At 35.5% G+C, this 14121-nt stretch overlaps 3 protein-coding genes across 5 annotated transcripts; all 3 read right to left on the reverse strand.

Moving 5' to 3' along the window:
- Positions 1 to 14: 14 nt before the first annotated feature.
- Positions 15 to 4690, reverse strand: LOC125214257. Of its 3 annotated transcripts, none has more exons than XM_048115192.1 (4): positions 4545 to 4690; positions 3611 to 3802; positions 536 to 2987; positions 15 to 454 (listed from the first exon to the last, which is right to left on the reverse strand). In XM_048115192.1, exons 3-4 carry the CDS (start codon positions 2924 to 2926, stop codon positions 209 to 211), a joined length of 2637 nt encoding a protein of 878 aa, XP_047971149.1. In that variant the 5' UTR covers positions 2927 to 2987; positions 3611 to 3802; positions 4545 to 4690; the 3' UTR covers positions 15 to 208. The 3 variants fall into 3 exon arrangements, with proteins under 3 accessions (XP_047971149.1, XP_047971150.1, XP_047971152.1); XM_048115193.1 differs by lacking the exon at positions 4545 to 4690 and adding an exon at positions 4035 to 4321; XM_048115195.1 differs by lacking the exon at positions 4545 to 4690 and adding an exon at positions 3896 to 4029.
- A 4720-nt stretch (positions 4691 to 9410) lies between these two features.
- LOC125211267 (ATP synthase small subunit 6-A, mitochondrial) lies at positions 9411 to 10979 on the reverse strand. Its single transcript, XM_048110995.1, has 3 exons — positions 10804 to 10979; positions 10669 to 10713; positions 9411 to 9670 (listed from the first exon to the last, which is right to left on the reverse strand). Exons 1-3 carry the CDS (start codon positions 10922 to 10924, stop codon positions 9666 to 9668), a joined length of 171 nt encoding a protein of 56 aa, XP_047966952.1. The 5' UTR covers positions 10925 to 10979; the 3' UTR covers positions 9411 to 9665.
- Positions 10980 to 11467: 488 nt separating this feature from the next.
- LOC125211272 lies at positions 11468 to 13952 on the reverse strand. The gene is made up of 3 exons (XM_048110999.1): positions 13619 to 13952; positions 13464 to 13506; positions 11468 to 11899 (listed from the first exon to the last, which is right to left on the reverse strand). The coding sequence occupies exons 1-3, from the start codon at positions 13883 to 13885 to the stop codon at positions 11757 to 11759; spliced, it is 453 nt and encodes a 150-aa protein (XP_047966956.1). The 5' UTR covers positions 13886 to 13952; the 3' UTR covers positions 11468 to 11756.
- Between the last annotated feature and the right edge of the window lie 169 nt (positions 13953 to 14121).

The raw sequence follows: 14121 nt of genomic DNA on the forward strand, positions 1-14121 counted from the left end.
GGTAGAGTTTGGAGTAGATATATAAATCTTGAATGGAGTTAACATCCATTCTGCTTATCATAAATCAAACGGATTTTACATCCATTCTGTTCATCTTAAATCAACTGACAACATTACCTTGAAATTCTAATTCCAAATTGAGAGATGCCATTTTCCATGAAAAACGATATTTATTTCTTCAATACCACTCATCTTTAGAAGCAGAATATCAGACTCTAGCAACAGGGGAAACAGGAGGATTTGAGGCATATTTTGCAGCAACCTCCATGATTTTCGACACACTGTTTTCGGTTTCTCCGACCACACTTGATGATAACAAGACTGATCCCCCGCTGTGCACAACTGCAATAGCGATGGAGAATGCTTGTACCAGTTTGAGTGATGAATCAAACTCGATTGAGAAGATCCCTTCCTTGAATGGCGAAAAGGTAAACATGGGTCGTTCGCCTTCTTCCTGTGCAGAGCCAACAATCCCAACATCAGATCTCAATTGAAACTGAATGACAAGTAAATACAACTGGGCATGCAGATTTACCTGAGAGAACAGCTTCACAGCACTTGAATGGTGGGATTTGATTGAGCTGAATCTCTGACTTGACTTATTTCTGCCAGTAAGGACTGTTAGTTGACAGCCCAAATCCCAGCCTCCACAATCGCATGATCCTCCCGATTTCCATCTTTTGATCAGCGTTGAAGGTTCTCCTTTGCTAGGCACCCCATGATGACCGCCAGGAAGGATGACCGTTGTGCTAAAAGGGCCATCACTTCCAGATTCATTCCCTGAACTTGAACGATGTATGCTTCGTTGAAATGGCTCTTTCAAGCCTCCTGTTGATTGGGTTAACTGTTCACAAACCCTTTCTGGATTCTTTACCACAATAGCAGCAAGCTCGTCGCATGGCAAACAGTCTGCCATCTGATCTGCCTCTCGTGATCCCACAGCCGACAGAACAAACTCTTTTCCACTAGATTTATCGTGCCTAGTCCCAGTTGCATCAGTGTCCACAATGTCAGATACCTTCATCTGTGCAACAATGTTTGATACAACACCATGGTTATTGTCTTTGCTTCCTTGGTTGATCCACTGAGCATGTTTTTTCTTAGTTTCACGGAAAGAGAAGAATGTATAGATCCATCCGCACATATTCTCCTTTGAGCTTAATTCTTTAACCTTTGCTGCTAAAATATCACGGCAATTATCAACTGTAAATGTGAACAGAGGAAGACCGTTTGTTACAGCTATTTGCAGAAAAGCTTGCATTGGTGATGCTCCGTTCGTCCGCGTACAACGTGATCTATCATCCTTGCTGAAACAGTTTATATCTACCGTTTCTTTAACTGATAGCAAAGATGGAGATTCTCTTTGGCCAGCGGACGACTTCAAGCTCCTGTCCCTTGCTGATGGATTTCTCTCAGATGATCGAGCAAACTTACAAGATTCAACACCCTTTGGCTTCATTAAGGGCTCCAGTAGCCTTCTCAGCGGACTAGATCTGGCTCTGCTATTAGCATTTGATTTTTCACCAGAATGATCTGAGCAAGCTGAAGTAGAAGTAGCCTTTGAATCAGGTAAATTTATAACTTGTTTTGGTATATCTGACGAGTTTGAGTTGGAACTCCTGCCAACTCTACTGATGCCAAAGCTGAATCTTCGAGTTGGTGAGGGATTCCTGACCTTGGTTGATTCCAAGCCATCAACTTTCTGGAGAATTTCATCTTGAGCTAAGTTTCTTGGCTTCGAGTCTGAGTTCTTCTTTTCCAGATTCTTCCTTCTAGCAGGACTTATTGACACACTTTGAGTAAACGGGATTGTTTGTTCTTCACCAGACAGGGCGTTGAGGGGCCTTACTTCCATGAAAGATTTCTCTACTTGTGAGTCCCTTGTCTTGCCTTCTTCACTGAAAACGGAGTAGAACCGATTATTTTTAGATCTCAAATCATTATGAGGGACCTTCGTGTCAGGTCCTGCATGAAACTGATTTTCTTCCAGCAATCGGTTTCTGTTGCCTTCAGATGAATCAGATTGATGAAGTGCAGCAAAATGTCTCTGTCCTGGATCATTTGTTAACTTGGGGACTGTTGTTTTGCATCTTCCAGAGAAATCAAGACTGCTGATGGCAGAATTGGGAACCTGCTCTTTGGCTTTTGAAGCTTCCCCTTTCCGAAGGGTGCCATTCCCTTTAGAACCAGATATGATGCTATCTGTATCAGAAGGCCACGATCTGATCTTAGTAACTTTTGGCAGGGCCAGGTCTAGGCTTCTGCTATCTTTTTGCCTGTTAGCACTGTCCTGCTTAGAAGACTGAGTTGCTTGCAACAAATCCTGCTGCAGACGTAAGAGATCTTTCGAGTCATTCCTGCGCTTGGGGAGTTCCCCTCCACGCCCAGTAAGTAGCTCTAAGCCACTTGATGGGACTCCAGTTGAAGTTGAGGGACGAATTAGTTCACGATGATGATGAGACAAACCGGTATCCCTGCCAGGACGTGACGATGATACATTGGAGGGGATAAATGATGAAGAGGTACTACTGGAAGGTGAAGGTTTGGCATTTATACCAAAGACATCAGCATTGTTATGCTGCCACTTCTCTAGTTGACTCCAATCAAGGACCCCAATGTTGAATGCTTTCTCCGGATTTTCTCCCCTCTCCAAATAACTAGGTAAACATGACATGTACCTAACAACTTCTTCACTTTTGCATAACTTGGTTTCGCCATGTTTCTTCTGATGAAAACCTTTAGATTTTTCTGCAGCCTTCACAGCTTGTGGATGTAGACCATCCTCGTATTCCTCCAAGTTCAAAATGGATCCCAGTTTCGTCCTCTGTTTCATTTGGGGTGACAAACCAATATTTACTTTACTTGATTTTGAATCATATGACTCACCACAATTTGAATGAAATCCCATGTTGCTCCTAGCATGCATTGATGCCTATGTTAATGGAGCCTTATGGACGACAAAAACTTTGTCGAGGCAATTGCATCAGCTGTCAAGAAAAAGTGAACCCTTAAATTGTTTATTAAAGAAACATAAATTAAAATAGCCAGAAATAACAGTAAGCAAATCCATTCCAGCAGTAAATCCATACAAAGAGATAGAGACATACCTATAATGTACAGTTATTTTTTGAGATAAGCATGTAAATAGAAGTTAGTTTTTAAGGTTAAATGCTAAATTAATCTTTTTTAAGTTTATAGTACACAAATTTAAATATTAGTCAGAGATTAACGAACTAAAATATATCTCCCACCTCTAAAAGATATGCTTACTACCGTATTTTGTAAATCCTAACTCTTCAACATTCACTGCATTTGGAAATGATGGAAATGAGAAATATCACTCGGTACATCATTTTTATTAATGTATATACAACAACTAAGAATTACACTATGTGAGCATTTGCATCACCTTAGACCTCAGAAGCTTGCCACATTGCTTGTGCTGTCAACAGGATGCATTTCTTTTAAGAGCTCAACTTTTCCATTAAATAATTAACAGTTCTTTTTTTACTTTCAGTTATAAGTTACAACACAGAATGTAGAAATAACTTGAATACCAACAACCAGATTTTTTGCATACGTTCAAAATTACTGGTAAACATGGGCATACCTCTCTCAGCAACACGATAGCATCCATTTGTTAGCCTACAACAAGCAGCTACACCGAACTTCTCTTGAATAGACCAAAGTGATCCGTGACGACTTCATTACAGCTTGGCAGAGGGAAGAAAAGACACAGCTCCAAATGACTGCTGGGATCAGAGCCCCCCCTTCTTCCTGAGCATGAGCAGCCGCTATCAACCTGCACAAACCACAGAGATCAAACAAATCATGAACACGATATGTGGTCCAGTTCCCTCATTTTCAAAAAAACCAACATCAAGCAAAGACTCACTAGTTAACTCTAAATTCGCCCACCTTGCCAAATCATTTGACATATAAAACAGCGAGAAGACAGCTCAGGCAGCGAAGAAAATGATTTTAAAAAGAAAGAATCCAAAAATGATGACTGAAAGTGGTCCTAAAGTACTCACAAAGTCACAAGACTGACGATTGCCGAGGATAAGGGTAAACGGTCTCACTCCTTCAAGATTTACAGTTTTCTTTTTCAAAATGAAAAAACCATAGCAAATTCACAGATTCCTCAAATCCCAATTTCAAAAAAATTGACATTCGAGTTGACAATTAACATTGGTTGAGATAAAAGTAAAACCAAAGCCACCTAAAAGCGCTAAAATGAGCTGCTTTTTAGCTTTAATCCGCTCAAAACTTTAATTCCTTTTTATCCCTACCAACTCACCAACCCACGCACGCACAAATTCAAATAATTAAACAAGAGACCGGCGCATTCTGCATCTAGACCAGTTGGAGATAGTTCAAAAACACATCACTGAACTGGATTTGCTTGACAAATCAGAAATCGAATTCCTCAATGAAAAAGAAAATGTGACCTAACAGGAATTGAAAAACAAGCTAACTCACTAAAAAATGGACAAAATTCGCAATAATAGTTAATCCTTTTGGGAAAAGTAAAGTGGCATTACCCAAGTTTGCAACAAAAGTAGGAGGTGTCGGTGTGAAAGCGATAGCAGTAAAGGTCGGAATCCGATGATTCAAAGACGGGGTGAATAATGCAGAATCAGAGAGAGGAAATGGAGGAGGTGGATTCACATTCACATTCGGATTCGGAAGAGTGGGGGTAGTTTTTCTAGGTCTGGAGATGGATGAGATCGGACGGCTGAGAATAGAGGAGGGAAACGCGGGAGGTCACATCCGGCGGGGTCCGCAGCTCAGAGTAGCTTTCTGCAATTGTGAGATTATTATTGCCATTATTAATTCTATTTATTACAATTATAATAATAATTATTATTATCAAAGCAGCTCACCGCTTTCATCATGATCTGACTCATTCTATTCTTATTTTTCCTGCACCAAAATCGAGATTTTCACTTGCTTTAAAAAAAATTGGATTAATAAATTCAAACATTTTCACTTGCGCCGGTCAACATGTTTTTCTTTCTCTTTTTTTATAGTCGTAGTGTAATAAAATATGGCTATAATGATCTACTAGTAAAGTGTTGATTCACTAATTTACATTAGAAAACAATAATAATATTAAAATGATTCATGTTCCAAGTAAAATGTGATACTTAAATAGAGGTTTTATAAAAAAAATCGTAACATGTTGGAATGATAATCATCGGCTGCCCCACAATTTATTCAGAATAAAATATAGTCCCACACTCGACGAATTAATAAATAATGACCCTATTACTTTTCAAATGGATTTTAAATACTGACTTTGTGTATTGTATCGGAAATAATAGTTTCATTTTTATCGTGATTTTCAATTATTTGATTTGATTAGATGAATTATGATTGAAATGAAATTAATTAATTGTTTGAGATGGTAATTACAAGTACTCCTATATTAAGAACACTCACATAATGACAAACTGTCAACTGTACAATATGGTACTACTGTTTGTCTGATTATTATACGTCAGTTCCACTACTATTTCGCAATAATCCGATCGAGATAAGATTTTGGTGATTTAAGTCAAAGTTAGTTTTACTTGGAGACTTATTATTCGCAACTTCGATCAAATTTTAGCCGATCCTTTTTTTTTTCCATTTAAAAAAATATACTATTAACAATGTGGATTATTATACAGTTCAAAATGTTCGTTTTCAATTATGGTTGATGTTTGTTCAAAATTGAAAAATATAACAAACATACTTCTTGTTTTCTTTTAGAGTGAACTATTAACAATGTGGATTATTATACAGTTCAAAATGTTCGTTTTCAATTACGGTTGATGTTTGTTCAAAATTGAAAAAATATAACAAACATTCGTTTTCAATTACGGTTGATGTTTGTTCAAAATTGAAAAAATATAACAAACATGAGTATATGATTTTTCACTTTCGCACATAAATGGTACCTACTATTTATTTTATATCGTTTTTGGTACCCTGATAAAAATAATCCTAGGTACCAAACATGTGATTTTTTTCATTGAGGATATTTTTGGAAATTTCATTTAAATAGTACCAAATATGTGATTATTTTTTCTTCCTTTCTTAATTCTCTTTTTTTCTTTAGTTTCTTCTTATTTCTTTTTTCTTCATTTTCTTCTTTCTTTTTAGTATTTTATCTTCATTTCTTTTTTCTCCTTAGTTTATGTTTCTTTTTTCTTCTTTTTCTTTTCTCTTCATCTAATTGCATTCATTCTTAATATAAATAAAAAATAATAAAGTATCTAATTAAATTAATTATTTAAAGTAATTAAATCAATTGAACATTTTTATTAAATTATTTTATACTCATTTTAACGTTGAAACAACTAACTGAAAATATTCAACTTTTTATATCATTATAACTACAATTTACAATGTTAAATTTTTATTAAGGCTATATTGATTAGTTACTAATTTAATGTAAAATAATAATAATAATAATAATAATAATAATAATAATAATAATAATGTGATTCATAATTTATGTAATTATACTATAATTATTTATTAAGGGGAGTGTTATATTGCTAGCTCAATGCTTAATTGCTAATTACAACTCAATAATAGCCATTAGATATTCAAATTAAAGGCCTAGATCATTAACCACAAAATGTCAATACGATCAACAAAAAAGTCAATAAGGTTATAGGATTAATTCAATAAAAATCAATAGGAGTATTAATGTCAAGTTAGTTATAACTAACTTTTAAAAGAAATCCCAAAACTTTAAATTCATATAACATATATGATGCGTATTTTAGAGTATCTGATTCAGTTCACACAAATTATCAAGTTTAATTAATTAACTCTAATAATACTATAATACTGCAAGATTACAGTGTCGTAGTAGTATTTAAAGTGTCGATACACAGGGAGGTAAAGATTGTTTACACTTAAAAGCATATAAAAGCATACAAAGATTTGATTCTTGATTTCTGAAATTTATTGACAAAATAAAGCAACAAGTTAACTAAAGAAAGACTATTCAAATGAGAAAATATGTCACTCCAAACTGTTCACTAGGATTGTATTGTTCTACACCTATTCAACGAAATTAAAACATCAACCTAATCACATACACTGAACATGTACACGATGAGTAGTTCACAATTAGCTGAACACATAACCTACAAACCAATTTTCAATGTTTATAAACTCCTGCGGAAGCGATGGAGAAATAAACACCTACTATGATCACCTACTTAATTCACTATCAAATTATCCTCTGAACAATTCTAATTCAATAGCATACCAACAATCAAACATTCCTAAACTATGTTAAAGCGACAATAGCAAAGGAAAGAACAACACTGCATAATTAGCCAAAAACATAGTGTATAAACATTAAGCACATTGTTGGTAACAAACACATGAGTTCAAAGGTGTAGAAACATCCATATAAAGCCTGGATTACAACTTGGAGCAACATAGAGAGTTTAGCCTAAACACATGGTGGAATTTGCAACAAAAACTATAGGAAACATGCTCTTGTTGAGTGGAATCGGGATTTGGAGACGGATCGTCGGAATGTTGGCCGGAATTTCTTCTTTTTCTTCTTCTTCCTCCTCTCTTTCTCTCTTTTCCTCTCCCTTTTCTCGTGTTTGAATATCTCTCAATGTCTTCCAAAACCGCCCCAGAAACCAATTTGAAACCTAAAATTCGGCAGTTTTCGAGAAAAACGCCCGACCGGGCAAAATGGTGCCACCCGGGTTTTTCCACTGTCCCTGGGCGTTTTTAATGCTAAAAACGCCCGGGTCGGGTGTTTTTGGCCGGTTTTAACTGCTTCGCGCAACCTTCGTCAAATGGCCACAACTTCTTCATCCGAGCTCCGATTGAGGCGTGCAATATACGCACGCGAAGCTATTTCAAAGAAGAAAATAATGGTGGTAAGATAAAAGAATTTGGACACCATCTTGATAGGCAAAGAACAGTTTCAATCAGACCCTACTCCACATGTACATCTATCAACTAATATATAATAATCAAACCTTAATGATCAATTGATAGATGATTTAAATATACAAAATAGGAAAAAACTTAGAGTATAATTAGTATCATTTGATTCACATCAATATATCAAATTAAAGATAATTTTATAAGGATTCCAATGATATACTACATGCATATGTTCCGACGTAAAAATTTGAAAAAAAATTAATTTTTTTTTAATTTTCGTATTTTTGACGAACAGATTTATGTCAATACACCTTACATAATATGTCAATATTATGCTTGTAAAATGTAAATATGAAATTGTGTTGACATTATTATGTCTTCATGTTGATGTATTTCATACACTGTATTGACATTGTATTTCTAAACCTTAAATTTGATAGTTGTTATTATCTTTTTAATATTAAAAAATGAAAAACGAAATTACACATGACAAATTGTAGACCACAAGATTTCTAAAATCTTATGATCTTAAAAGTATATTTGAATGATATAAAAAATGAATTAATTATTAATTTATAACATCAAAATAATAATATTAATATTGATTAATAATAATAGTATAAAAAGAGTGAGGAAAATAAGAGAAGATATTATAATATTACTTTTGGTACTAATTTTATGTATGCCCAAAATACCCTCTATGACATAAATGAGAAAATATATTTGTTTAAAGGGTATTTTGGAAAGAAAATTGTATCAGGTACCAAAAATATGATTTATAGGTAAAAAAACGATATAAAATAAAGATCAGGTACCATTTACGTGCGAAAGTGAAAGATCAGGTACCGTTTATGTCGTTCACTCTTTCTTTTCTTTTAAATTTTAGTAATTCTAAAACATCAAATAAAAATCAACAGAAATTCTACAAAAAAATACTGAAAATAAAATGAACTTTCAAGAAAACAGTAGTAGTAACATTCAAGAGTTTACAAAAATACTACTCCACACTGACAGGTGAAGGACGCATCTATGTTTTTGAATTATTGTCTCAGGCCACCTTAATATTTAATGCTTTCTCCAACCAAGCACCCGACCCCCCAAGAAAAAGAAAAATGTGTGTGCTCTACGTAATTGCCAATAGATCTGAGATTAATCTACAATTTCAGAAATTTCAATGTAACAAATCGATGTGTTTTTGGAATGTACAATGATTGACTTCTATCAATTCTTCCCTCGCGGACGTAGAGAATTTTGAATTGAGTGTCTAAGTCGACTTTCGTTAACTTTCATTCCTCAAGAAGCAACAAATAGTAGTAACACGCATCATCTTATCGAGCAGCAAATGAAACATTTTATTTGAACACTAGAAGTAAACTTATGACAAACTGTAAGCATCTCATTAACATGTTTTAATGAGATTATGAGCTTTGCCACACCCTGTAAATTATCACCAAGTACAGAGGGCTGCTGCTGAAAGGCTTTAGCAAAGGTAATTTGAGTTCAAGATGCCACGCTTATCATATATAAATGAGAGTTTTTCAACAGCACGAAAGAGCATTCTTGTTATTTGCGTGACCCAATCAAGGAACAGAGAGAACACACTCGGTTTCTACAAACAAAGCTCAAAATCTGTCACTGGAGTGTCATGATCAGGCAGTAATTGATTTAAAAAGGAGAAAAACCATAATGTAAAATCCATGTCCAAGATGAACGGACTTCTTCATTCACCAAAATTAGGCATTCACAAGTCAATCTGCAAAGAAAAGGATGTGCAGTTAGAACAAGTGCATTCACTGTTTAAAGTATGTACATTACAACCACAGAAAAGAACAACAAATCACAGTTATTATGAATTTGTTGGAGCTACAACCATTTTCCAAGTGATATGGATCAGTAATATCTATACCAGCAAATATTGATAACATTGTAAGCCCTTAATCATTTTAGTTCAACTTCCACATGTAGTCTGGACCTATCTCTATCCGAAAACCATTTTCCTTTTCCTTTTTTTTTAACAAATAGACATAGAGATTAATGTCATATGTCCACATTATGCAATGGTGCTAAGGCTTGGCATAAACAAATTCAAGTTCAACAAATCAGCATAATCAAGCCAATGTTTTGACAAATTAGAAGGCTAGGGAAGTAAATTAAGGATTCAACAAATCTGGTCGTGGTTACGATGATATTTCAGTGACCCAAACTTAGGCAAACAGTTGATGTCTTGTGATTAATGCCTTGGTCTTTAAACAATTCATTTTACCCCAACTTTCTGGGCAAATCCATTTGATTCTAGACACTACGAGTCCACTGAATCTACTTGTAATGATGTGAAATTGTGAAGTAATACTCATATATAGAGATTTTATCTGCAGAGTGACTTGTTTAGGGTTTACATCAAATGGGCTTCAACAACTTATAACAGAAGGACATCTATGCACCTCGTAAGAGATATTTTGAGATAAATCTCAATTGTACTCAAATGGTAATCATTGACATCAATTCATACACCAGAGGAAAAAATAAAAATAAAATCTTAAGCCAAAAATTATCACCCAGCTAGGTCAATTAACAGATTATACATTCATATAAAATCGCAAGCAATTGGAACATCTCTGACCTAATTGTCAAATTCACTACAGCGCAACAATTCTGAATCGAGATTCAAAAATCAATCCACAAATTCAAATCTCTGTTCAATAAAACAAATTCTAGGGTTTGCATCCAGATTGAAAAAGGACGTAAACTTACGCTTTTTGTGCCTCTGCGCGAATGGAGACTTCGCCGCATCCTCCTCTGAAAATAAACGTACAAAGTTACCAATGAAACAGATCAATCGATCCAGAAAAATTGGGGAGAAATGGGGATGGTGGATTAGGGTAATACCGGTGAGGCCGAGGGACATCTTAGTGACAATGGTGCCAGTGACTGCGAATCCGACTAGGAACGGCCAGCAGCGTTTCCATTCTCTCTTGAAGAACACCGGCCACGGATCAAATTTCCTCATAGCGACTGTTCTCTCTCTCTTTCTGTGATGAAATGCGACGAAGGTATGAGAAAAAATTAGGCTTCTGTGTTTAATATACTCACCAGATTTAGCTAAATGGGCTTGGCCCATTACTGTGGTTTTAGCCTAGATATAAATATAAATTTTAGTTTTTTGTTTGAAGCAGATAGATTTATGAATTTATTTTATTTTTTATTATTGCAGTTAATGCACAAATATGTTGCAGTTTCGATATAATTTTTTGAAACATTGCAATAACATTCTGATATTTTAAATAACTATTGGAAAGTAAATAGTGTAACTTGGGATTGTTGCCATTGATACAGCTGTAAAGTGCACAATATACCCAAATCCACTATTCTTAGATAATCCAACAGAGATTAAGACGACAACAAAAAAAAGAACCAGAGAGAATTTTAAAGAGGAAATCAACCTTCTATAATTCTATTCATCAACCACTTTGATAATCAAATTAAAGAGGTGATTAGTTGAGTACAATGTGTGGTTGCACTTATGCTAAGAAAGAATAGAAAAACCGGAATATGATCAAACTAACTTCAATAACACCAGAAAACCAGGATTGGAGTCTAGATATCGACACAGTCGATGATCGAAAAACTAGATTGACTGCCATTGATCTTCACCACAGAATCCCCATTAAAAGGGCCGACTGACCATTATGGAATCTAACATATTGCTATATAACTATCAAAAGTAGACGAGAACTCAGTTCACGGCACTTGAACCCGGGATACACTGGCATTTTTATAAATTGCTTCTACAGACTACAGCATCTCATGCAAACTGGGTCGAATGAACAAACTGAAAATGATCACGCAGTTTCCACTTCTTGTTTTGGGATGCTTGCTTCCTGTTTAGGCACACTTTGTTCTATTTGTTTTGTCATGGGGATGTATCTCCAACAGCGCTTGTGGACACCGCTGATTTTCTTCGGGGCATCAGCAGCTGGCAAGCCTGCAATAGTCAAAACCCATCATTGGCATTTCATCCATAAGAAAACCAATCAAATGTTTTCTTGACATAGAAGTGGTGGGTGATCACACACATCTCTACTATTGAATTCTTTAATATCAAACAGGATGACCAGGTCCTTTTTTAACACACACATTACTGGAAAGTCATATTAACGCCGTAAGAGTTAAGCCAATCTAGGGCCAGTTGAGACAGCTGCCCTGTCCATACTTGAAAGGTTGGTGCTTCCAGCCCGGTGTATGGTGAGTTTAAAATACAGGCTGGCAAACAGTGTAAGTAGCACAGCCCAAAGCAATTGCTCAAAGATTATTCAATTTGCTCCAGACGCATGCTTTGCAGCAAATTAACAGTGAATATAAGCAAATCATAATTGTTAACATCTTCAATTAGAGAATCTAGAAAAGCATGCTTAAACAGCCAAAAAAATGGAGTGCTTAAACATCCACTGCTTGTTGAAGGCCAAACAAAGTCACAGCACAAGCAACTAAAAATCACACCAACAGTTTAGTGAGTTTCTGTTAACTTCATGGTATAAAGAATTAGGTGTGATGCCTCGCAGACTGGCAGTTCACGACACCATTAAGACAGCCTAAAGCAATTATTTTAATCACACTGAATCTAAAGCTACAGAGCTAGCAAAAATAAATCCTCTTGAAGTATGTTTCTTTATGTGAGGCCTAGATCTGGTTAATATCCTCTTTGAATTAAAGGATATGACTATATGAGGATAGATTTGAGGTCCAAGGTAGCAGACCCATTGTCAAAAAAACTTGTGTAAGGCTGTAAGCTCAACCGTCAGATGGGTCAAACGTCAGGATTTAAGGACATACCGATACCATATTTGTAATTTTAACAGTGTTTTATAGTATTCAGATAATGGCCATGACCCATTCAACAAGATTCCTCGATCCATTACAATTTTTTGCAGTGAAGGATTTAAGAGATGAATCTTCAAACTCTCACCCTCATTTCCATGGTCGGAGCTAAACACCTAACTCAACAAAAATAAATAAAATCCGACACTAAAAAAAATGCACATGGACATGATATTTTTCAAAATTTGGGAAAACTAGATACTGCTCAGTTTGAAATCCAATCTCAATCTAATGGATTTCAAATCCATTTAATTCATATCAAACCCCTCAATTCAAAGACCACCCTAGAATCTTTTAGGTATTGAACCTTTGTGCTGCAGAATTGATCCTCACAGAAGCGTAGATCCCTCTCTAAAGACAAAATACAAAAATCTATAAGTTCAACAGGCAGTAAGATTGGTTTATAACTTTATAAAAACCTTACAAAATTAATAGTGTACATCGTCCAGAGCAAAAACGACACCTTTTTTTCTGTAAAAAGAAGAGCTTATCTCTTTATAGTCACCAAATGGTTGCAACTACAGTCCAATACATTTATCATACACAATGTAAACGAATGTAAGTTCAACAACAGGAAAAGCTAGATCAAATCAACAAAACCATGGAAACAAAGGTAAAGCATACACATTGTCTCAATACATAACAAAGATAGTAGAAATCAATTACAGTACCATTTTTGTGAGCAATCCCCCAAGCTTTTCCATGTCTTCCATCCTACAAAAATTCATCAATTAATAAACAATTCCTTACAAACAGACTCCAAAACACTCGCACATTAGGGCAAAACGGGAGGAGAAGAAATCGCATATAATTAAGCATAGATTACTTTGTAGAGATTGATTTTGGTGATCTCGTAGGAGACCTCGGCCCAGTGAGTTTTGGCCATGTGATAGCCAAGTCCCCAGTTGGGAAGAAACTGGGCCACCTCGAAGAGATTCTTCTTCTTCTTCTTCCGCTTAGGCTTCTTGGCTCCGTCGGCGGCGGGGCTGGTGGTGGTGCTAAGACCGCGCAGGAAGGCGAATGATGTTCTGAAGAGGTCAGAAGCTCTTCCTATGGAAGTGGTGGCCCTTTTAGCAATGAGGGAAGTCGCCATTTTCGTAAGGAGCACCTGATTTCGCTTGGCTGTTTCCTGAGGTTTATGGTTTCTCACTAACCCTATGAATTTCTCTATCGCCGCACAGTATTAAAAAAATTAAATGAAAAAAAAAATTAAAGTTAAATTGGTTAATAATAATTCTTCATGTAGACTTGGTATGTGATATTCCAACTTCTGCCCTATTGATTTTTTTTAAGAAAAACACAACTGTAATTTACAAAATAATTGAGATT

This window comes from Salvia hispanica, chromosome 3 (genome assembly GCF_023119035.1).
Source record: "Salvia hispanica cultivar TCC Black 2014 chromosome 3, UniMelb_Shisp_WGS_1.0, whole genome shotgun sequence".
In the NCBI taxonomy this organism is placed as follows: Eukaryota; Viridiplantae; Streptophyta; class Magnoliopsida; order Lamiales; family Lamiaceae; genus Salvia; species Salvia hispanica.